Source organism: Chelonoidis abingdonii, chromosome 17, assembly GCF_003597395.2.
Source record: "Chelonoidis abingdonii isolate Lonesome George chromosome 17, CheloAbing_2.0, whole genome shotgun sequence".
NCBI classification, from domain to species: Eukaryota; Metazoa; Chordata; order Testudines; family Testudinidae; genus Chelonoidis; species Chelonoidis abingdonii.
Window position 1 is genome coordinate 17,014,651 of NC_133785.1, and position 15,512 is coordinate 17,030,162.

The 15,512-nt window shown below is 46.4% G+C and overlaps 1 protein-coding gene across 1 annotated transcript in view; it reads left to right on the forward strand.

The window, feature by feature from the left end:
- Nucleotides 1–15,512, forward strand: part of NCKIPSD (NCK interacting protein with SH3 domain) — a 120,553-nt gene that overhangs the window by 85,743 nt on the left and 19,298 nt on the right. The window contains exons 6-8 of the mRNA XM_032801330.2: nucleotides 3,544–3,714; nucleotides 5,507–5,593; nucleotides 7,403–7,541. Of these exons, the coding sequence (XP_032657221.1) occupies nucleotides 3,544–3,714; nucleotides 5,507–5,593; nucleotides 7,403–7,541 (397 nt within the window). The remainder of the gene's footprint in view (nucleotides 1–3,543; nucleotides 3,715–5,506; nucleotides 5,594–7,402; nucleotides 7,542–15,512) is intronic.

A 15,512-nucleotide genomic window follows, 5' to 3' on the forward strand; every position in this document is an offset into this window, starting at 1 on the left:
GGGAGGAGTACAGAAATCGATTTAAAGAGCCCTTTATATCGATATAAAGGGCGTTGTAGTGTGGACGGGTACAGCGTTAAATCGATTTAACTCTCTTTAAATCTATTTAAACGCGTAGTGTAGACCAGGCCTGAGGTGCAGCATAAGTGGCAAAAATGAAGTGTGACTAGATTCCGTTCTTGGCCTCACCTGTCTCTCTTGAGGCCGAGGCCCAGTGCACATTGTATCATACATGTAGTGAAAAATAAATTGTTCCCAAATTTAAGTAGTGATGACGGCGGGGGGGAGGTGTCTCTTTTCTCATTGCACAGAGAGAGGCAATATTTGTTACTCCCTCGTCAACCACTTCCTTTTGTTCCTTTGTCTCATCAATGTGGCCCATCAATCTGACCAGGTCACTCCCATCTTTGAACCTCTTCTGGCTTCCTCTCTCCATTTCATCAAGTTCAAGCTTCTTGTTCTTGCCTTCAAGGTCCTGAATAATTTTTCTCCTCCTGATAGTCTGTGCTTACCTCTTCTGGTGGTGTACCCTCCCAACCTGTCCCCATTCTCCACTTCTCTGACATCTCAATACTTTCAGTGCTACCCCTTTATCATAGAATCTTCTTCCTGAATTAATCTTCAAAGACAATACCCTCTCGTCATTCAGGCTCCTCTTAAGGCACTCCTCTATCATGATAGCCACAAAAAACAAGTTCAGTTATAGCTAAGATGTAGGGTAAACTTTTGTCATGGCATTTAGCCCCAATTTGAACCTTAATGTCCAAAAAAAAATGGGGTACCAGCATGAATTTCTCTAAGCTTAATTACCAGCTTAGATCTGATAAGCTGCCACCAATCAGGACTTGGAGTGCCTGATAAATTCTGGTCTTCCCAAAACCTTCCCTGGGGACCCCAAGACACAAATTCCTTGAGTCTCACAACAAAGGGGAATAAACCATTTTCCTTCCCCCTCCTTCCTTCCTCCCAGATCTTTCCCGTCCTGGGTACACCAGGAGATTACCGTGCTTCAAACTTCTTGAATTACAACACAGAGGGATTTCACCTCCTTCCCTCCCCTCTTCCCCTTACCTAGAGGCAATACAGATTCAAGCTTCGTGAATCTAAAACAAAGAGGAAATTTACCTTCCCCCGCATCCTCTCTCTCTCCCACCAAGTCCCTGGTGAGTACAGACTCAATACCTTAGCATTAACAAGGGGTAAAAAATCAATTAGGTCTTTAAAAAGAAAGTTTTTAATAAAAGACAGAGTAAAGATCATCACTGTAAATTCAAGATGGAATATTACAGGGTCTTTCAGCTTATAGAAACTGGAGAAAAGCCTCCTCCAGCAGAAATACAATTTAAAATACTTCCAGCCAAATACACATTAAAACTTTACCAGCCAGATACACATTTGCAAATAAAGAAAACCAATTAAAAAGACTAAACTGCCTTTTTACTTGCACTTACTACTTGAATAGAAAATTAGAGCCTTTAGTACATCCAGTCACTCTCAGATCCCAGAGAGAACAAAGAACACCCAAACAAAGACTTTCCTCCACCGAGATTTGAAAGTATCTTGTCTCTTGATTGGTCCTCTGGTCAGGTGTTGCAGGTCACTGTTTGTTAACCCTTTACAGGTGAAAGAGACGTTAACTCTTCGCTATCTGTTTATGACAACTTCCATTTATAGAAAACAATGGCATATAAAACTCTGTCAGGGTATGGCTGTCTGTCACCTGGCCACCTTTCTCTTTAGTTGTTAGCCTTTCCCCTACCTTCCATCTCTCTGTTTTGTCTCAAGCATGTAAGCTCTTCAGGGCAAGGATTCAGCGTGTGTGTGTGTGTGTGTGCGCACACGTGCGCACGCAGTATTTTGCACGTGGTAAATACTACCAGACACGTTGTTGTTAATAATCTGAGAGAGAGATCTGTGCTGAAGGAAGATTTACTGATCTTTGTGACTACATACAAACTCATAAATCTATGGTGCACTGTCATCTCACTTGGCTATATAAAGAAAAGCAGAGCCTAAGCAAATTGAGAGGAATTGATTCCTGCACTGGTTAATCCAAAGGTAGCAATCCTAATACTTAACACTTACTGCGCTTTAACATCTTCAAAGTGCTGTACTAATATGAACTCATGTGTTATTAATTATTGACACAACTGGCAGGTGAAATGAAAATCTGCCAGTTCTGAGTGTGAGAAAAATGGACTGTATTGCTGGGATCACATCCAAAGAGCTGCTGGCTGAACTTCCAGTTTTGTGGGACAAAACTATGTCTTATAGACAGGGCCGGCTTTAGGCCGATTTCGCACCTTAAGCGCCTTTAAAAAATTTTTTTTTTACTTATCCTGGCAGTCTGCTCCACCAGGGTCTTCGGCAGCCCCGCTCTCCTGGCTGGAGCACGGCAGCCCCAGGGCCCGCCCTCCCCACCCCCATACTATGTCTCTGTCTCTATCTGTCATGCTGTCTCCCCTCCCTACATTTGTGCTGCCTTATAGAGTGTGAGGCTACATTAATGACAATATGTTAACCCTTGAGGGCTCAGCCAAGTGCTAATTCATCATTTAGCAGTAAGGCATTCGCCAGGAAATATCCCACCCTCTAACTTCACCACCTCAACCAAGCTTCACAATCATCATTGCTGTGTACAGTATTAAATTATTTAAAACTTATACTGTGTGTGTGTTTATGTATTTATATATGTGTCTTTTTTGTCTGGTGAAAAAAATTTCCCTGGAAGCTAGCCGCCCCCGTTTACATTAATTCTTATGGGGAAATTGGATTTGCTTAACATCATTTCGCTTAAAATCACATTTTTCCAGAATGTAGCTACAACATTAAGTGAGGAGTTACTATAGAAGCGAGTTGTAGATTATTTTTCCTCTGATGGAAAATAGATAAACTTCTCCACTCAGCAGTGTCCTTCCAAAGCATTGACAAAACGTGCTCTTTTGTAGACACGTGGCACTCCCATTTCCTGTTAAAAGCGATGGAAGGATTTGTATGTACTAAACTGTACTTGTCTGGTCCATGCAATCCCCAGGTATAAATTCCCATGGCTGTAGAAATGTTTTCTGGAGCTGATCAGATGTTAGGCTTCTCTTTGATCCAGTTGAGACAACCAGCTGCTCTGGTGTCCAGCCTTATGTTTCTGCACTGGAACTTCTGATGAGAACTCAGCATGATTTTCATACCCTCTGAAAGCAAAACTGCCTCTTCAGCATTGTGGTCAAGGTTTTGGAGATGTAAAGATGATTTCTGACTCTGCACCAGTCCTGGAGCCTCCTTCACTGATTCAGTAATTTCATTATCTTTGCAAGAATGGAAGGGGGAGAGAACCAGAAAACAGTGTTTAGAAGCTGAAGTAGCAGAGATGTATGTGTGTGTGTGTGTGTGTGTGTGTGTGTTAAACTCACTGTCTACCTGTTGCCAGTTATTATTTGAATGAAGTGACCTCTCAGGTAAAGGATACCCATGGAAACAATTACTCTCCAAAAAACTGACACCTATCAGGACCCCTATTACTGGTATTTCTTTTCTGTCTTTTTGCAGAATCTGAATTCTGGGCTGCCTTCAGGGCAGATCTGCCATGATGAGCAGCGGCTTGAGGTGATCTTTGCAGATCTGGCCAGGCACAAAGATGATGCCCAGCAGCGCAGCTGGGCCCTCTATGAGGATGAAAATGTCATCTGCTGCTATTTGGAAGAGCTGCTCCGTATCCTGGTGGGTTGCTTTCTTAAGTAGGTTTAGTGAAGCTGAGATCCCCTTGTAGATTTCCTCTGTCAATATTCTTTCCTTAGGGCTTGTCCGTGTGGAGCGTTAGTGTTTGGCAAGCCAGGCGAGACTCGACCGTGCACCAGCTTGCTGCAAAGTAACTTGCTGTTTGGTCACTGCTCCAGTGCAGTAAGGGTCCTGGAGTGTGACTTAAAAGCACAGTATGCTGAGGCGCACTGTGGGACTTTTGCTGCTCTATAGCAGTGTCCACACAGTGAGTTACGGTGGAGCAAGCTGGGGCATTGCAGAGTCATATCCTGGCTTGCACCACTTGAACTCACCCTGTAGACAAGCCCTTAGTGAAATCATCAGCCAGCTGTTCGAGAGTATGTTGCTGTTTATTAATGGGTGTTAAACAAGCCCTGCCCTGTGTGTGTGTGTGTGTATGAACACACACACACACACACACACACACACACACACACACACACACACACACACACACACACACACACACACACACAGAGTAATGCGGCCTGGGACTTAAGTTGCAAGCTTCTGAATAAGGCTCTGTCTTCCTGTGGTCTGTCGTGCTTAGGAACCAGGATTAAATCCACCTTGCAAAATTATCATCCGCTCCCGTTTTACAGTGCTAGGTTTTTTATTCACCCATCTTTAAAAAGTAAATAAATAACCACCAAAAACCTCCTCCCCAGACACACTGCAAGCTCAGTTGAACGCTGTTCCACTGGAAACTTGTTTCATGATTTGGCTGGCCAGCATGCACAGGCCAAACAATATTAGTGTTCTAGCCTAAGCCCTAACAACATGCTAACACTGCCTGGTCTTTAAACGGTGTGAAAAGTGTTACTGGGACTGTTTAAAAACACTGTTTCCAGCACTGTGTGAAGGCCAGTGTAGAAGGTCTTAACTCTTAATTTCTTCTGAACACATGAGTTTCAGCTGCTTCTTCAAGGGCACGTCTACACTCCAGACAATAAAGCAGCACAGCTACGGAGCTACAGCAGTGCCTTAGTGTAGATGCTTGCTATGTCAACAGAAGGGTTTTTTCTGTTGATGCCATCAGTCCATCTGTCCAAGAGACAGTAACTAGGTCGACAGAAGAATTCTTCTGTCGACCTAGCTGCATCCACAGTGGGGGCTAGTTCAGCACTTAGGGCATGAAGATTTTCACAGCCCTGAGCAATGTTGCTAGGTTGATCTAATTTTTAAGTGAAGAGCAACCCTAAAACATACAGCTCATCAGATGGGGTTAATCCAGCTTCCTCTATGTTTCTCCCCCCACTGACTCTGCAGGGTGAGATCTGCCAAGTTTGAGGAAGACAATGCAAGCGTAACCAGAATGTTTGTAGATTACAAGCATCGTATGTGTGTGTCTCACATAGCAAGCCCAGCACTGACTGAGGCTTCTGGGTGTAACTGCAACACAAACAGTATTTTCAAAACCCTTCTTGGTTCACCTTTTTCAGGTGCTTTCAGCATGTAAGGCATGCAGGGAGAGACTGCACAGCACTGAGGCAGTTCCAGGAGTTCACTTTGATATGGAATCTTTAGGGCAGCTGTTTCCCCAGGCACTGTCTTTGTTCTTCCCTCCTAATTTCTTTGTAGGGTGGTTGGGCTGTGGAGACTGAAGTCCTGGGGATGGAGGAGCTGGTGGGATGGGAACAGTTCTTTATCTGCTGAAAGGTCAGCCTGACTTGGGGCCTCTCTGTGTTCCAGATAGAGATCCTTTGGCTTCTCCAGTATGCCAACAATCTCACTTGTTCGATTGTGTTTCCAGACAGATGCAGATCCTGACGTCTGCAAGAAAATGTGCAAAAAGAACGAGTTTGAATCAGTCCTGTCCCTTGTGGCATATTATCAGATGGTAAGAGGTGTTGCATTCTTCCTATCTTCTATTGGAGGCTTTCCTGTAGACCCAAAGGAGAAGGGTTAACAAGCATGAATGTATGTAAACCTTTTCCCCGTTTGGACAGTTTGCTCCCTGAACTGGACTGAGTTTCAGAAAACCCTTCTTGCACACTTAGGTAACTATGTATTATACTAGTGGGTTGTGCAGAGCTTACATGGATGATGAGGAGGTAGGACCTGAGTCTAGTTTCAGGAGCGGTATCTAGTACTGTACCTGTAAGCAGTCTGAAAGGTAAAGATTGCCGCTTTCTTTTTAGCTCCACAAAGGAACAGAAGCAGCAGCTCTACTATAGTTTAGAGGAAAGATTTCTGAGAATGCCTTTGGAAAGCCGACAGACTGTGGCTTCTCCTCTCTTAATTGATGCGTGGCTCTACATCCGTAAACAGCTCTGATTGGGAAAGTGGGTTGTGAGGGGCTGCCCTGGGACTGAGGAAGGAAATTCATGTTCAGGGGAAGAAGTGGGGAGTTTGCCTTCCGTGCCTATAGAAATATTTCTCTGCCCAATTCTCTTCCTAAGGCTCACTGCGGTAGCACTTAGACATGGGTAGAAAATTTTTCCTTAGTCCCCAGCCACAGCACAGCAAACAGTGCAATCAGCTTTTAATAAAACATTGCTCTGTATTGCTTTGGCTTTTAATAAAACATTGCTCTGAGCTTGGCTATGGAAGAGTCCACAACATGTTAGAGAGAACTGGGAAGCCCAGTCAGGAGTACACAGCCCAGGCTGCTGGCTTTCCTAGTGCATTATTGCTCTCCATGGTGTGCTCTGTGAATGTGACTTCACAGGATGAATGACCATATGGAGAGTGGTACAGTTACTCGTTGGACTTTAGTACCTGTGACGCTTGGTGCCAGGATTCCTCTCTCTGTTCTGGGTTTCTTTTGACCTCTCTGATCAGTTTGTCAGCTGGTGTTTGGAGTGATATCAGGTGAAGCCTAGCTTCAGGGCTCCTGTCAGGGAGAGGGTGGGCTTCAGGATCAAGCAGAACCACTGCCTTGAAAAGAGACTTGATGATGGAATTTCTGCTTTGTGCACTCAAGCCTTCTGATTAAAAACCCATTTTCTCAGCATGAAACCTGACAACTTTATAGCAGCCTTTCAAGGTCCTTTTCATTAATTATCAGAGATGCTGCAAAATCCGTTTAGATTTTAATAGATCCTGATAGATCTTGAGGTGCTAAAACTCCTTTTCAGTTCCGCACTTGGCACTTCACTATGATTACTCCCAAAGTAAAGGGGGGGATTGCAAGCTAGGTCTTCTAGAAGCACTGTATCTGCCCCCTCTACCAGGGTCAAGAAAGCTGTGCATCCCTGTAAGAGGCACAGACATTCAGATTGAATCAGATCTGGTTTTGGTGGGGCCAAAATAGGATCATACACCCTAGGCTCTCTTCATCTGTCTCATCACAACAGTCAAACTGTGGATGAGGTGCACGGTATTTCAGGTGTGAGCTATTGCTGCCCTGTACCTTTTGTTAGCATCAGTAGTACAGGCATTAGTAGCTGATTACAGCACAAAGATGAATTTTTTTAAAAAATCTGTGCAGTTTTTAAAAGCTGATATTGGGGCTAGATGAATTTGTACACTGGAAAGATCTGTGCCATATCTGATGATGGGTTGAAACGGGCTGCCTAGCGTTTCTGCTCACTCACCTGCACTGGTCACAGTAAGTGTGGACTTGCAAGCTCCCTGCTTGGCTTCAGTCTTGAACTGAATACTCAACTGTGGTTTTGTCTAATTGGAAGGATTCCTTTCTTTCTAGGAACACCGAGTGCCATTGCGGCTGCTGCTGCTGAAGTGCTTTGGAGCAATGTGCAACTTGGACGCTGCTATTATCTCCACTCTCGTTAACTCCGTCCTTCCAATGGAGCTGGCTCGTGACATGCAGACTCATACGCAAGGTGAGCTGTAGTCATGGACTGCTCCTAGAGGCACGGCTTTCCATTAGAAAGGTTATGTGCTGCTGGGGAATTTTAAATTTTGGAGTTCAAGCCCATCCTGAGCTTCCCGTTCAGTGTATCCTAAGCATTCTAGGGGAGACATGTATGCTTATTTTAAAATAAGTATCAACTTAATTAAACCTTATAAAACCTAACTTTGGTTTTAATCCTTTCATTTAGGGCTTAATAAATAAATAGTTTTATATATTATAGCACCCCACATTTTTGCTGTTGAATATACAGGTATGCAGGAAGTGGCATAAATTAATATTTCAGCTTATTCTTTATTTCTGCCAAGTGTTGCTTTGAGTCTCAGCTTTCTATTTGGTTCATGGTGTTAATGGAAGATGCATTCAGATCCTTGAAGAAATCTGGCCTCTTTCAGGCAGGCTTTGTCTCTGTACACCACCCTTTTCATCCCTTGCTGACGACTGGAGAGATGTGTACTGGCTAAAATGGAATAACCCTCCGTGCGATTAGTCTTGTTGCTCATTAGCGTCACCAATGTGCTTGGAATGGATGGTGATATTGAGGCTTCCAGTTAGTGCAGAGTGTGTAGGCATAGCTTCTGTCATAGGTCTTCTCTCCTTCCGTTGGTCCTTCATTAGGGTCAGGAGCTACTCTGCCAGGGGTTTAAACATGTGAGATGCTGAGAAGCTGGAGATGGGGATAAATCCCATCTATCATTCCACCAACACTAGGAGTCAGTGCAGGATTGTTCCTGACGCTGTACTTCCTGGCTGCTTGTCCAGTCAAGTTTTCAATGCAAGCAGTGGAGCTTCTACCCCTTCCCTGGGGTGATGTGACCCAATACATCTCACCAGTATGACAGTTCACTTTACTATGTATAACTCTTCCTTTCTTTAATTTTATCCCTTCAACCTTGAACCTGTCCCTCAGAGGAGTGCATGCAGGTAGCCTACGGGAAGTGGTGTATGAGGGAGTGCCATGCAGACCATGTTCTGGGTGCATGCTGTGTGCCTGGGTCCCGGGTAAAGGACAGATATAGAAGCTGATGCTTCATTAAGTTTAACAGAAAACCTTCCTCACTGGCATCATAAGCACCACTGGCCTGGGAACACACATACTCTCCCTCCCTCTGAAGTCAGCTGGATTCGGATCCCTCATATAGCCTGAGCATATCTGAGAACTGGTTGCAAATGAGAGCATCCTGCAATGACAGGAATGGGCTGGCTCTGGTGTGTAGGGCTCTCGCTATAGGTTGTCCCAAAGGCAATGGATTCAATACTCTTCCAGGTGTGCTCCTAATCAGTTAAATCTGGTTTATTCTGCTGAATTTCTCATCTACTACCTGAAACCAGACAGCTGAAAACAACCCCTCCTTACCAGGGGCCGGTGCGGGGAAGACGGGTGGGAGACATGTGAAGCTAATGTGTCAATATGTACAGTTTAATTGAGGGAATGGGTGGTGCTTCCATGTCAAACACAAAGAAAACTGTTTAACAAGCCCCTCTAGGCTGCTGCTGCCTCTTAGAAAAACCAAAGAATAAACCTTACAGCTGGAAACTCCCTTGAGAACTTGTTCACTTTTCCAAGCTGAGCACGATTCTCTTTTGCCTTGTTACACGATACCCATGCTCAGTGCAACCCTCAGCGCAGGGCGTGAGGACACTGTCACAATCTGCCTGCCTCTCCCCTGTGTGAACTGTCACATGCAATCCAGAGAAGGAAAGCATTAATTAAAGCTGTGTGGAAATGAAGCAATGGACTGTGTCCTCCCTTGTATCAGATGTAACTCTAAAAACCCCTCTTATCTGGGAGGGAATAACAGGAATGAGTGTCCTTATCCTTGTGCAATTGAAATGGAGCCCCCTTTTTCCCTGGAAGGAAGAGGATCAGGCAACTCCCAAAGTCTGTCTGCAGCTTAGACTTGTCTAGCTCTGTGGTGTGGAGCAGTGGACTGACAGCTGAACTAGGGAATGGTGTGCAGTTAAAACCAGGGACAGAAGGGTTACTTATTTCTCACCCTCACTCCTGAATGCACTGTGCAGCGTAGTCTCACTCTGCCTGCACTAGAACTGCACCGCTGCCAAGGATTCTGCCTTCCCAGCTGTCAGGTTGGTTCTCTCCTGACTGCTTTCTATTTGATGTACATATTCTCTTCAGAAACCTGCCCTGTCTATTCCTGTTGGTTTTGGAGGAACCATTTAGCTAGGCTTCTATAATGCAGGAGGGAGCGTTAAGAGGTTTGTAGTAAATACAGGTCAAAAATAGACTCTAGTCTGATCCAAAAGACAGATTTTTCAAACCTCTGCCTCTCCATATGATCTAAATAATGAATTAAGGGCAACTCAGCACTTAACCAGCTGCTAATACTGCTTAAACAGAACAGTTTGTCTGTGCTGAAGAGGTCCCATCTGTAACAGGTTGTGCTGCATTTACTGTTATGCCATTTTCGCTTCACTTGTTTCTCTTTTTAACCAGAGATCTGGGGCTCAGGAGGTGGATTTGGCTTGAAGATTGGTTTACTTTAAAATGTTTCTTAAAAGTTCCATCCATGTGTTTCCCAGACTCTTCAAGCACCTGCCAGTTTAAGCAGATCTAATTGACCTGATCAGCAGCTGGATACTCTGGTGATGGACACTAGAAATGGTACCACACCCAGGTTGAGATCTCAGCTATTCTAGTACTTCCCATCCCTTCGATGTCAGGCTACTCTTGCCAGACCTTATGGAGTTTAAGTGTAGGCTAGAGTCCACACAAATAAATGGGAATTGGGTAGTTGCCAGAGGCCAACCACAGAGATTCAACACTAATGACAGGAGTAGGAGACCAGAGTGCCAGTTACCAGAGCTTGGAGTATCAGTGAAGTGGTTAATTTTCTTACGGTTGCCTTCGGTAATTTTGCTATCTCTGGATTCTCTGGGACTAAGGAGGAAGAGCAATTAATTCTGAAAAGCCATGACATTTTGTAATGAGAAGCAGTAGGAATGTCAAACAGCCTTCTCCGCTTTCCAACACTCAGGGTATGGCTACACTTACATTTTTGCAGCGCTGGTAGTTACAGCTGTGGTCGTACAGCTGTGTAGGGCCAGCGCTGCAGTGTGTCCGCACTGACAGCGACCAGCGCTGCAGTGTGTCCACATTTGCAGCATTTGCGCGCTGTTGTGAGTGGTGCATTTGTGGGCAGCTATCCCACAGAGCACCTCGTCCCATTTTGGCGCTGTGGACTTGTGGGAAGGGACGGAAGGGTGTGGGTCATTCCGCTTTCCTGTTCCAACGACCCGTGCCTGCTCGCTTCCCCTTTTCAGCCGTTTGGTGCCTATTGTGAGTTCTGCCGTGTGATTTCAGTAAGAATGGAGCCCGAGCTGCTGAGGATTGCTGATGAATGTTGCCAGCACATGACGTCTGGCAGTTGAGCTATTCCTTATGCTCCAAAAAGTGACAGTGAGGAGAGCTCAGATGATGAAATAGATTCGGCTGACGCGCCTGACACTAATTGCTTGTGGCAGTAACGGACATGCTCAGCACCGTGGAACGCCGCCTTTGGGGCTCGGGAAACAAGCACTGAGTGGTGGGATCACATCGTCATGCAAGTTGGGATGACGAGATCAGTGGCTGCAGAACTTATAGGATGAGAAAGCCACTTTCATGGGACTGTGTGTTGAGCTCGCCCAACCTGCAGCGCAAGGACACGAGACTGAGAGCTGCCCTGTCAGTGGAGAAGCGGGTGGCTATTGCAGTCTGGAAGTGGCAAACTCCAGACGCTACCGGATCAAGTCGCAACCAGTTGGAGTGGGAAAGTCGACGTTGGAATAGTGGTGATGCAAGTTTGCAGGGCCATTAATCGGCATCCTGCTAAGAAGAACCGTGACTCTGGGAATGTGCAGGACATTCTGGATGGCTTTGCACAAATGGGTTTCCCTAACTGTGGAGGGGCAATAGATGGGACGCCATATTCCTGATCTTCTGGACCCCCCACCTGGCATCCGAGTACGTTAATCAGAAGGGGTATTTCTCTATGGTTCTCCAGGTGCTTGTGGATCACGTTGAGCGTTTTCACTGACATTTACACAGGATGGCCTGGAAAGGTGCATGATGCACGCATTTCGGGAACAGTGGGCATGTTCAGGAAGCTGCAGCAGGGACTTTTTTCCCAGACAGGGAAGATCACAGTGGGGGACGTCGAAATGCCCATTGTGTCCTTGGAGACCCTGCTTACCCGTTAATGCCTTGGCTCATGAAACCGTATACAGGGAAGCTTGACAGGAGCAAGGACTGGTTCAACTACAGGCTGAGCCAGTGCGAATGACTGTGGAGTGTGCTTTTGGCGTTTAAAGGGAGATGGAGAAGTCTCTACGGGAAGCTAGACGTGGGGGAAAGCAGCATCCAGCGATTTAACCCGCGTGCTGTATCCTCCATATATTTGTGAAGGAAGGGTGAAACTTCAGTGACAATGGACCTCCGAGGTTCAACGCCTGGAGGCTGAATTTGCACAGCCAGAGAGCAGGGCTACTAGAGAGGCCCAGCACAGTGCTTCAGGATTAGGGATGCTTAAAGGAGCAATTATGAGGCTGAAAGCCAACAGTAATGTTGGGTGCCTTCCACAGCAGTTCAAGTGCAGTGGTTGCAATGATTTGCAATGCCTATTTTCACTTGTGGTACAGTATGTTACACTTTCTGTAATAATAAAAACTGTTTTAAAGACAAGAAATCCTTTATTAAAATACAGTACATAAAAACAGGCAGGGGTAGGGTGATGAGCAGTAAAGTCAGAGGTTTGAATATGTCTTCCTTGAGTGGTGTCAGTGCCTGCTGCACTTCAGGATTAATATGCTGCATGGTGATGGGGTTGAGTGCATAGGGTAAGGGTCGTAGTTATCAGGGCTGTTAGGTGAACGTATGGGTGTTGGGGGCAGCTGGTGTGGTAAGAACCAGGATGCTGGAGAAGGGTGTTTTGAGTAAACAGTGGGGCACAATGAGTTGAGCTTTGGGATGGGGGTGAGGAGGCACGGTAGTGCTCTGCTGCATGGCTAGCATTGACTGCATGAGGTCTGTGTGGCGTTCCAGGATGCTTAGCAGCCGATCTGTGCTTCTCTTGGTAGCCTTTCCTTTCTCTTGGCAGCCTTTTCCTTTCTTTTGGCAGCCTGTTCCTTTTTCATGCTTTCCTTTCCCTCCGTCTTGGAACTTTTTATTATCTGTGGAATACAGATTCATAACTGCTTTCACCAGCTCCTCCTTATTCTTCCTTGGTTTTTTTCTTAAGTTTTCGTAGTTTTTCAGAAGTCTGCGCTGATGGAGCAGTATCCAAGGTCACTTTAAAAAAAACACAGAGAGATAAACTTTTAATACAGAGCCTGTATTGTTTTTAAAGACTATTTGTAGCATCATTTACACATTGCGAGCATAGCACAGAGAGGCCGCAGCTGCAGAGAGAGATGGTGGAGTTTCCCCACACGCGGCTCACCTGGGAGGGGGGGCTGCTTGACTCTGGAACCATGGGGTTTTCTGTGACTTGTGGAAAGCAAAGAGCAGCTACAGGGAAATACCACTGAACCTTACACCCACATCTGCCACAGCAGGTACTCCTCAGAGCCATCTTGCACACACGGCTCACCTGGAAAGGGGGCGCTGCTTGACTCTGGAATCCATGGGTTTTGTGACTTGTGGAAAGCAAAGAGCAGCTACAGGGAAATAGCACTTAACAGTATCCCTGCATTTCCACAGAATTTTAACCTCCCCGATATCTCGTTGCTCCTGGTCACCTGGGAGGAGCGGGAGGCTCTTCTACAGCTATGTGGATTCCGCCCTGGTCCCTACGCAGATTGCCTGTGTGCAGCAATGGTCCTCCACCCTCACGGCATAATGCGCGGACGCGTTAGCCTGACTGGACAAGGACCATGGTGGCTCTCCCTATAAACTTGCGCAAGTGCATTGCACACGCTCTGGCTGAAACTTTTGAAGAGATTACAGAGGCAGATTACCGCGACGTGATAGACCAAATCAATGGGCTATTCCACATCTAGGCATGCTTGCAGGCAGCATAGCCCCCTGCTCCCAAAACATTTCCATCCTTATAATAAAAGCTTCTTACCGGAACAGGCTCCTCTGCTGGTTTCTCACTACCAAGTCCAGCGGCTGCGACTGGCTAGCTTCTTCCTGGCTGGAAAATAGCTCCTGGCTGCATGACTCCTGGGAGTCTCCAAACACCTCAGTAGCCTCCCTCTCAGGTTCCTCTACACCCTCCCCCTCCTCTCCAGGCTCTGAACTGTCCACCGTGATCCTCGGATTGGCAGTGGGTTACATCCAAGTATCGCATCCAGCTCCTTGTAAAAACGGGCAGGTCGTGGGGGCAGCACACTGAGCGGTGGTTTCCCTGACGTGCTTGCAGTAGGCACTTCGCAGCTCCTTTACCTTAACCCTGCACTGCACCGCGTCCCGGTCATAGCCCCTATATTGCATTGACTTTTTGATATCTGGCCGTAGGTATCATAATTTCTACGGCTGGAGCGCAGCTGTGCCTGCACAGCTTCCTCACCCCAAACACTGATGAGATCCTGCACTCGGCAGTGCTCCATGCTGGGCTCGTTTGGGGCGTGGAGGCATGGTCACTGATTGATTGATTGATTGCACTCCCGCCTTGCTGAGCAAACAGGAAGGGGATTTTTAAAATTCCCGGGGCATTTAAAGGGCGGGTCACCTGAAGCCAGGGCAGAGGAGTGCGACGATGACCAGAGAGGCTGAAAAGGTATGCTGGGATACCTCCTAATACCCTGGAGGCCAATTACAGCGCTGGTGAGTGTCCACACCTGATGACCAGCGCTGCATCACCAGCGCTGGATTCGCTACACCCGTAGCAGACCAGGAGTACAGCCAGCGCTGCAGACAGGGAGTTGCAGTGCTGGCTGAGCTTTGTAAGTGTGGACACCAAGTAAGTTGCAGCACTGTAACCCCCTCACCAGCGCTGCAACTTGCAAGTGTAGCCAAGGCCTGAGATCTCAGGTTGCTATTCCACTATCCTTTGCCTTAGCAAGCCAGAAAGCTATCTCTGATCTTCCTTTTCTTTTCCAAGACCACTATGGGATCAGCCTGTCTTCAGTGAAGGGTGTGGAGAGCATGGAAGGCTTATGCATTATTCTCAGGAAATGTTATTTTTTGTGACTTAGTTTAATCTTGTGCTGGTTGTTACCTGATCTCAAAAGGTTAAAGTCTGTCTAGAGAGATTCTCTGGAAGCAGGGAATAGGCAATCGGAGGGTTAGGGTGTGTGTCATGTAGCCATGTCTGGGATTGGTAACTGGGCTATCAGGAACTGTCAGCAAGTGAATGAAGCTGCCCTGAAGATAAAATGGAGCCTGACAACTAGACCATAAAAATTGGTCCTTGTCTCAACCAAACCACTAACTTTTTGGAATGTGGATGAGAGATGATTTATCTGACCATAGTTCCTCCTCTGCCTGAACTTGGAGAAGGAGCAGTGCCCATGAAAACAGGCCTGGTGACTGGGACTTGAGGCTTCTGTTAGTAACGTGCCCTCCACAGCTGGGGAGACTTCTCTAATCTGGGCTTCCTGAGCTCCGCTGTGGGCCAGGCAGTAAGGAAGATGCCATCTGACAGTCTCCCAGTCCAATATTAAATAAGACCTACCTAAGCAAGGGAAAGCAAGACAGGTAAGATTCCTGTCTATGGACTTGTACTTTAATCCATTTCTCTGAGCACTGAGCTAAGGAGCCATTGAGAGAAATGCATCCTGAAGCCAGGGATCCAGTCTGAGTAGGAGGGCCACAGGGCTCCTCTTGAGCAAAATGGAGGCCCAGAGCCTATCATGGAGTATGTTTACACTGTAGTCTCTGCATCTGTGCCACTGAAGTGTAGCTGCTTCCTGCGCTGACAGAGTTTTCACATCAATGTATATAATGCACCTCTCAAAGAGGTGTTAGTTTCTTCCATCAACCTAGCTACATCTACACCAT